The 9,744-nt window shown below is 33.8% G+C and overlaps 1 protein-coding gene across 1 annotated transcript; it reads left to right on the forward strand.

The window, feature by feature from the left end:
• The first annotated feature begins 7,136 nt into the window (after positions 1–7,136).
• On the forward strand, positions 7,137–8,266 carry LOC112729170 (protein ALP1-like). Its single transcript, XM_025779513.3, has 3 exons — positions 7,137–7,424; positions 7,511–7,733; positions 7,818–8,266. Exons 1-3 carry the CDS (start codon positions 7,137–7,139, stop codon positions 8,264–8,266), a joined length of 960 nt encoding a protein of 319 aa, XP_025635298.1.
• Positions 8,267–9,744: the final 1,478 nt, after the last annotated feature.

Here is a 9,744-nt window from a genome sequence, read left to right on the forward strand (position 1 = left end):
AATGAAAAAGTGTCTGGATTAGAGATTTGTCACCCAAAAATGCCGACTGGTCGGACGACCTCCCCACACTTAAAAGTTTGCACCGTCCTCGGTGCATTCAAAGATGAACAAGGGGGACGGCGAGTTGTCGAGTTGCCACCTTCAGCTGGTAGGTCAACCGGTTGCTGCATGTTCTGTTTTCTGCTTCTGTTGTTGCTTATAATGACTCATCCTGAAAATAGAAGGCAGGATAGTGAGAAAGTAAATGCAAGAGTAGGGAAGCATATATTGTTGGAATGAGGTAAATCCCTAGAATGAAGTGAGTGAGTTTTGTGTGACATTAAGGAAGACTAGGTGTGTGAATTCTAAATTAGGTGCCCTTTAGAATACACATACTATCATAGAGAGCTATGTCACAATTACACAAAGAAAGTATGCACTTCACTCATTCTAGTATGCTTGAGATGCTCTAAACTCGTAGGTTAAGACAACCAAACAAGCAATAAAGAAGCATGAAAGCATTCAAGCCAAAAAACATATGGATGCATATGATCAACAAACACAATGCATTAAGATAAATGCACAACATCCATCCAGAAATTGCCTAATCAAATAAGAGAATTCAAATCACATGGTGGCCAAATCATGCAATTCAAAAAAAATTAAGAAGCTTGAAGGCAATTCTCATTCTCTTAGTATGCACAGTTGTTCAACAAAGAAATTCAAAACCAAGTAGCAAAATATAACCTCAACAATAAAATCCAACAATGACAATTAACAACAATGATGTTAAACTGACATCGCATCAATAATCAGCAGTAAGAGATAGTAAACAAGATTAACAATCCAACACTTATTACAAAAAACAAAAATTAAACAAAAATGAAACTAACTAAATTGCTAACTAATTAAACTAACTAATGGTTGATGGTGTATGGTAGTATTGGATGATGGTGGAAGAAGGGAGAGAGAAGAGGAGAAGAGAGAAGAATGAAAGAAATGGAAAGAAGATGAGAAAATAAAGTGATGAAAGAAGGCTATCCACGCATGCGCGTGGAGCGACGCGTACGCGTGGTAAGGTGAAATGGGAGTGATGCGTACGAGTGGGTCACGCGTACGCATGATGGATTATTCAGAGAGGCGACGCGTACGCATGAGGTGACGCGTACGCGTGGGTAGGCTTGTGCCTCGCGCACAAAGTTGGCATGAAGTGGGCACGACTCTCTGGATTTTGTATGGAGGTGGAATTTTTGAATCCACGCGTACGCGTGGGTGACGCGTGCGCGTGGATGGTCAAAAAACTTAGGGTCACGCGTACGCGTGGGTGACGCATACGCGTGGATGGTGCTCTATTTTTCAAAATTTTCGAAGTTCTTGCACCAAACCAAGCATTCCAAACCTCCAAACAGCTACCAAAACACCATAAAACCTTATTTAACATACCCAACTACCAACTAAACTCAACAAACCAATCAAAACATGAAATTAAGCTAATTTTACCAATATTACAAAAGAGACAAAAAAGGAAAGATGTTACCATGGTAGGTGTCTCCCACCTAGCACTTTTATTTATTGTCCTTAAGTTGGACTTATGGGGAGCTCCTCATCAAGGTGGCTTGTGCTTGAATCCATCTTTGAACATCCACCAATGCTTGGACTTCCAATAAGCTTTATTATTCAAAATTAATGGCACCAAGCCTTGATGGAGTTCCTTACAAACCATGAGCTCCCAAAATTGATTCTCCTTGTGTGATCCGGGATCCCACACTTTGTTTTGACACCCGTCTTCAAGTTGATTCTCATTAGTCCATCCGGGTGCTAAGCAAGATGAATTCTCAATGAAGTGCCAAATTCTCCTTCTAGACCCACCTAATTGAGCACTAGCCAAACCTTTGTACCTCATCTTTGATGTGTCAACCAAAATGAGATTTGATTTGCAACGCCAACCACGAAACATCCTTCTTTTGCACTTCATCCCACAAAGTTCCCTAAGTTGACCATCCGTTTCAAGCAAGTCATATTTGAGTGGGACAATAAAGCTAATAGAGATGAATTTCACCCACTCAAATGTAGGAGTAGATGACAACCTAGTCAAAGAAGCTTCCAAGGATCTTGACAAAGCATATTCAACTCCCATCCTTCTTTTTCTAAAGACCTCCACCTCTTCACAAGATTTTTCAATTTCAATCCTTTGTTCATCAATTTCATCTAACTCTTCTCCATCATTCAAATTATAAATGGGAGGGTGAGAGAAATCTACCTCCACAACACTTTCAAATTCACTGGGAGAAGGTTCTTCAAGTCCAAAGGATTTACCACCAAGAAGTTTTGATGCTTGATCTTCATCACCAAGGAAACTCAATTCTTGTTCTATCTTGTCCAATTCTTCATATGGGATATGCTTTAGAGGTTGTGCACTTTTCTCCTCAACATCAAATTCAATCTTCTTGGAGGGTTTTCTATAACTTCAGATTCCCATGGAGGTTCTGCATCTCCTAAGTCTTCAACCACTTCTTCCTCTTCTTTAACAACCATAGGTTCCTCCAATTGTTCTAACACATAGCAACATTCCTCATTTTCCACCGGAGTTTCCAATCTCTCCTTCATGCTATGCTCTTCATTTGATTCTCCACATGTGGCCATGGGAGCGCTTTGAGTGTTCAAGCATTGGGAGGCCAATCGGTTTACCACCACATCTAAGGTGGCCGTGAATTCTAGCACCTCCCTTTTCATTTGATCTTGCCCTTGAAGGATAAGGTTAAGGGGTTCATCCATTGGAGATTGAGGTGGATAGGATGATTCATCATTTTGGAGAAAGGGTTCATCATAGGAAGGTAGTTCTTCTTGGTAACAATATGGAGGTGGTGTGTATTGAATTTGTGGTTCTTGGGAGTATTGATGTTGGAATATGGGTGACTCTATGGATTTTCTAACATAATGGTCACAAGGATGAGGGAAGGGTGATTGGTTATATGATGGATAAGGGTCATAGGAAGGTATTTGGTAAAAAGGGGCTTGTGAGAATAGTTGAGGGTTATGTTGAGGATGAGGTTCATAGGCATGTGGTGGTTGTTGACAAGTGCAATGAAGATTACCACATCCATTAGATTGATATGCATAAGGAGTGGAATTATACCTATACGAAACTGGAGGAGGTTATTGCCAAGAAGGTTGTCCATATGCTTGAGGCTCCTCCCACCTTTGATTATCCCATCCTTGATGCACATTCTCATTGAAATTTCCACTACCTACAACATAGTTTGAACCAAACTCATAGCCAAAAGGGTGAAAATTCATGATAGCAAGAGCAAATGAAAACAAAATCAAATAAGAAACAAAGAAAACTAAATCCTAAAACTAGCAAAAACTAACAAAGAGACAAAAGGTAAACATATTCACAATATTCACATATATACAATAACCAATAACAAGGCACACATTTGCAAATCCCCGGCAACGTTTTGATGAAAAGAATTTTCGTATGGTTTAGAATTTCACAAATGAAATCTCGTTGCAAGTATAGTTCTAAACCAACAAACAATCCTTTCATGCAAAAATTTGTTTGTCACAAGTACAAACCCTAATAAAAATAACCGAAGTATTCAAATATCGGGTCGTCTCTCAAAGGAATTGCAGGAAAGTTTTCTTGTTATTGGTTATGGGACGCATATTTTGGGGTTTTGAATAAGAGACATGAAAGATAAATTGCAAGAAAGTAAATGAAGCTCAAATAGTAAAAAGGTCTTGGCAAGGTTGATGGTTAAGGATCTATATCCTTGTCACTAACCACAACATGATAATTGTAAGGATCAATCCCATTAAGTCATTCTCTAACGAATGGAGGAAAGTCAAATGAGCTACACCAATCCTAATCCATAAGTCCTAGCCACTCACTAATTAACTTAGTGAAAGCTAGAGTCAATGGATACCAATTATCAATACTTGGACATTAGCAACTCAAGTTCACCTAAGTTACCATCCCAAGTCAAGAACACAAAAATCTACTCTAACATCCTTCCAAGCATTTTCTCAAACACTTAGAAGGCATAAAAGGAAGGTAAAATAAAATTGTAAGATATGTAAATCTACAACTACTAATTACAAGAAAATTAACAACAACAACTCAAATCAACAATAAGGGTGTGTGTGGTTGGAGGTAATACAAGTGTATTCCCAGGAATGTTGAGATGGGAATATCTTATTCCCATGTTTGGTTCAAGAGTTAAAAATTTATTCCTGGGTATATTTTATTCCCTGGAATCAAAATCCCACTCATTTCATTCCCATATCCTCCCTAGGTATTTCTAATTCCAATGGGAATGGAATGTTAATAATAAAGTAAAAAGACCAAAAATACCCTTGTTAATTTCACTCCAACCCTTCTCTTCATATTTTTTTCAATTCATTTCAAACAAAACAAAACCCTAGCAGAGACCCCTCCTCCATGAAAACCAATCCCTAACGAGGCTTTTCTTCAAATTCACGGAGGTTCCACCGGCGTCGGTGCTACCTCGCCGCCGATTTCGATTTGCACGACCACTGCGCTCCTTATTCTAGAAGAAAATCGTTCGCGTTCGTGTCATCATCACAGCTCACGGTTCCTATTCGTGCTTCCTGTTCGTGTTCATCGTCTCGAGTGGTGCTTGCTGTTCATGTCGTCTCCTTCGCTTTTCTCCCTCCCCGCGTCTCAGCAATAGCCATCAAAGAGAGTTTAATTTGTCTTCTGTAACCTTGTTCATCTTTTTCAAGCACAAAATCTTCTTCTTCAGGTAAGGATCTTTTATTTGTTATTTATTTATTTTTCCTGAACTATGTTTGTGCTATAATTTATTGGCATGAAGGTTTGTGCTAGGTTTAAAATATTTTGTCAAATAGTTGATTCATTGCTGTTAATCTTATTGTTGATTGGTTTGTGATACTGAATAAAATATATGGTTCTTTGAAATGCAATGTCATTAAGGAAGCATAACAAGAGGTTCTTTGATGATTACTACAACACTCAAAGCCCTTTGAAAAATGAAAGCAATTCTTTTTTGAAATTGGAAAAGGCTTTTTTTTTTTACCTTTTGATCAATGTATATATAAGACAAAGAGTATTGTGAATTGAATCAAAGGTTGAATGCTGAGGTTATAAAATAGAGTTGTGTTTATTTTTTTCTCTGTTGATTCTGTTTTCAGTCATATGCTGTAACTTAGAATTGTTATTATTTTTTGGTCTGCATTATGAAATTTTGGGTTTGATTCTTGTGGCATAAGGATTCATAAAGACTGTGGAGTAAACACGCTAGTCCCTTTGCTTTGTATTCTCATAGCTTGTTCACAGAACAGAGTAGGATGTGGAGGAGCATGAATTGCTCCAGAGAAAGACTAAAAAAGTAGTAGTTACAAGCTAACATATTAGAAACAAATAATAATTATATAACCTCTTATCAAGGACTAGTAATCATTCAAGTGTAACTGTGAGAGTAAATAATAATAATAATAATAATAATAATAATAATAATAATACCATCCAAAGAAAGGATTGTGTCTTGGCCCCTCCCAATTTCGTAATCTTAATTAATTATAACATTACATAAGTGTGATCATGACCTTGCACCCTGTAGCTTTCTCCTTTCATATCCAACAATTCTTATTTTCGGTTTGGTTTTATTTTCAACTCCTCACTAGTCACTAGGTTTGTTCCTTTAGAATTTTCAATAAAGGCATATACATAGATAGATAGATAGATAGAAGGGTGAAAGTGAAAGCAGGTAGAGAGGTTAATTAACAAGATAGATATATGGATGATGCATTTGATGAGGAGTGTGATTATCTATTCAAAGCTGTTCTGATTGGGGACTCAGGGATTGGGAAATCAAATCTGCTATCAAGGTTTTTGGGTCTGTATTATAAAATTTTGGGTTTGATTCTTGTGGCATAAGGATTCATAAGGACTGTGGAGTAAACACGCCAGTCCTTTTACTTTGTATTCTCATAGCTTGTTCATAGAACAAAGCAGGATGTGGAGGAGCTTTCTTTGCTTTAAACCCTTGTGTTAAATTTCTATGCTGTTTGACTAATATTGTGATTCATCCTTCATCTATTTAGAAGAGAAAAAAAGAAAGCAGGAACAAATAAAAGAAGGACAGGGGTAGAAACTTTATCTTTATACAACTAGCTCTAGTCCACCTCCAATTAAACTCATTTATATATCACCAACACACACCCATAGGGCCAGAATGAATAAGCTACTAGAAGTGATTGAGTAACTTTGGGAGTAAAAAAGTTTGATTTGAATTGAGGAAGTAAAATGACTATGCAACGATGCAGCAACAGCAAGTGAAGTACGTATGATAATGAACCAAAAAAAGCAAATAAGCATGCATTCATTCAATTTTTCTTTCCATGTATTTTCAATACTATCTAACTTTTTATATTGACTCCTAACATTCCTCATAATATATATTATATATGATCACTTCCCATTCTCTTTCTGGGAGTAATTAAGCATTTTTACAGTCGGTAACCTACTTTAATTTAATAAACCAATTGTTAATTTGCTTCTGATCTAGCCCTGTTGACTTAGCCAGTTCAATCTTGTCAGCTTCCTGGAAGCATCAACAATAGTTAATGTGTCAATGACTCATTTTGTTGTGTTTGTGCTTAGGTGACTATTTCTATTAACACTAATGAAGATGATATTGTAAACCGTTGGATAATTATTCATAATAACATTTTCAAGATGTGTTCCTTGAAGTAATCCTCTCGTGTTTAATTGATTTTTTTGAATTTCAGTAGTAATCCCTCTTAGCTAATATATATATCATGTGTTGTGAGATGTTCTTTTGGCTATTAATTTTATTTTTTAAATGATAGAAAAAAGTTTACATAAAATAAATAAATAGTAAAGTCTTCTAACTAAATATTTTAATATTTTTTTTGACAGAATGGATCCCAAACAGAAGATGAGAGTTATTGCCTGCTTGATTTTACATTTCGAATTAATGAATGACCTTATGGTTAAGTTGTTGATGATTTGCTATGTTTTGATTATATTACAATTGAAAAAAAAGAAAAGAAAATGGAATGATAGTTACAATAGGCAAGTAATAAGGGATGTTAGTGTCGATAGGATTATTTATTTTAGTGATCTAGCATGTATAGAAAACACAAGAATGGATAGATGTGCCTTTCATGCATTGTGTAACATGCTTAAAAATGTTGGAAGGTTAGAACCAAGTAGGAATATGGGTGTGGAAGAAATGGTTGCCATGTTTTTACATATTATAGCACATGACGTCAAAATTAGAGTAATAAAGAGACAATTTGTGAGATCTGAAGAAACAATTAGTAGGTGGTTTAATGATGTATTGCTTGCTATTTTGAGATGTCATAATCTCTTACTGAAGAAACCTCAACCATTTAGCCAGGATAGAATGGATGAACGATGGAAATGGTTCAAGGTAATTTATCTTGCTAATGTTATTAAACCTAATATGCTTGGTGTGCTTTAGAATTGAGTTAATTGATCTCTTTTTTTGGATTGTAGAATTGTCTAGGAGCCTTAGATGGTACTCATATCAAAGTCAATGTCCTTGAGGCTGATAAGCCTAGATATCGAAACAGAAAAGGTGACATAACAACCAATGTGCTTGGAGTGGTTGCTCTTGATATGCAATTTATCTACGTATTGGCGGGTTGGGAGGGTTCAGCTGCGGATTCTAGGGTATTGCGAGATGCACTATTTCGTAATGGATTTAGTGTTCCCCAAGGTATTTTTATTGAGACTTTAGTATGTTATCAAAGTAACTATTTGATCTTTCATTAATTTTGTTCAATTTTATATGTTATACTAGGTCATTACTACTTATGTGATGCTGGATACATGAATTGTGAAGGATTTTTGGCACCTTATAGAGGACAAAAATATCATTTGAGTGAGTTTAATCCACATAATCAACCCAGTACAGCTCAAGAGTTTTTTAATATGAAACACTCACAAGCTAGGAATGTCATTGAAAGGGCATTTGGAGTATTGAAAGCAGGATGGGGAATTTTAAGGGGAAGATCATTTTATCCTATTAAGACTCAAGGAAGAATTATAACTGCTTATTGCCTTTTGCATAATCATATTAGAAGAGTGATGGTTGTGGATCCTATTGATGAGATGGAAGATCAAAATATACTTGGAGTAGATGGTGAGACGATCCACCATATTGAGACAAGTGATGCTTGGGGTAGATGGAGAGATCAACTTGCACAAGAAATGTGGAACCAATGGAGGAGAAGACATCACGCTCGATAATTATAATAATTTTTCTATGTATGAGGCTATCTGTCGTAACGTTGATTTCATTTTGTTGATGTGTTTGTGTTCTTGTATAAGAGTTGTGCATGTATGCTTATTAGTGCAAGTAATTTTTTACTTTTGAGACTTCTTTGTAACTTTTATTTGGATAATAGTAATGCTTTTTTAGTAAATTTAATTGTGATAATATTAATTTTAATTAAAGATATTTGTTATTAAGGGTATTTTAGTAAATTTAAAAAGATTAGAATCGATAATAAATTTAATTAAACCTATTTTTATTAAGGGTATTTTAGTAAATTTTTTATTAGAAGTATTTTTGTAAATTCAAAATGTAAAAAAGTAATAATTTTAATTAAACATATTGTATTAAGTGAAATTTTGGAATCAATAATAATTTAACTAAAGATATTTGATATTGGGGGTATTTTAGTAAATTTAAAAAAAATTAAAATAAAAAATAATTTTATTTAAATATATTTGATATTGGGAGTATTTAAGTAAATTTAAAAAAAAAATAGAATCAATAATAATAGGAATATTAGAAATATGTTAGTAATAATTATTTTAATAATTATTATTTGATATTAAGAATATTTTAATAATTTAAAAAAATTTAGAATCAATAATAATTTTAGTTAAACATATTTGATATTGGGGTATTTAAGTAAATTCTAAAAAATAAAATCAAGAATAATTTTATTTGAACATATTTAATATTAAGGGTATTTTTAGTAAATTTAAAAAAATTAGAATCAATAAACAATTTAGCTAAAATATTTGATATTAGGGGTATTTTAGTAAATTCTAAAAAAATTAGAATTAATAATAATTTTAGCTAAACATATTTATTATTAGGGGTATTTTAGTAAATTTATTATTAGAGATATTTTGTAAATTAAAAAAAATTAATGTAAAAAAAATAATATTTAATTAGCTTTATATTTATTTTTTAGTCATTAATATTTTAATTTGAATGAGTAAGGGTAATTTTGACATATTACATAATATGACCAAGAAATTTAAACTCAACCAAACAAAAATTTATTCATTCCTAAGATTATTACATAACATTCCAAGATATTAAATTTTATAAACAAACATAGGTATCTTATATTCCAAGTAATCTTATTCCTAGGCATTATATTCCTAGGAATGACATTCCTAGTAATAAAATTTAATCTTTGAACCACACACCCTAAAGAAAATCAAACATAAATTGCATTAAAAGGAAAATAGGAACAAGAGTGCATCAACAACAAAGTAAACAAATATAAGGAGTGAAATGCTAAACTAGGAAAGCAAAGGTAAAGGAACAAGAAATTAAAAAGGAAAAGTAAATCAAAGCATGAATTAAACCTAGATCTAAGAAATCCTAATCTACATCTAACCTAATTCTAGAGAGAAGAGATAGCTTCTCTCTCTAGAAACTAACTAAAGCATGATGAAAACTCAACTATGTGCTCCCCCCTTGA

This window comes from Arachis hypogaea, chromosome 12, assembly GCF_003086295.3.
Source record: "Arachis hypogaea cultivar Tifrunner chromosome 12, arahy.Tifrunner.gnm2.J5K5, whole genome shotgun sequence".
Taxonomy (NCBI): Eukaryota; Viridiplantae; Streptophyta; class Magnoliopsida; order Fabales; family Fabaceae; genus Arachis; species Arachis hypogaea.

Bases quoted from the DNA above. Each gene is read 5' to 3' on its own strand.
- LOC112729170 (XM_025779513.3), top strand. From the start codon at position 7,137: ATGGATAGATGTGCCTTTCATGCATTGTGTAACATGCTTAAAAATGTT. The intron at 7,425-7,510 runs GTAATTTATCTT...TTTGGATTGTAG, and splicing joins AACGATGGAAATGGTTCAAG to AATTGTCTAGGAGCCTTAGA. The intron at 7,734-7,817 runs GTATTTTTATTG...ATGTTATACTAG, and splicing joins TGGATTTAGTGTTCCCCAAG to GTCATTACTACTTATGTGAT.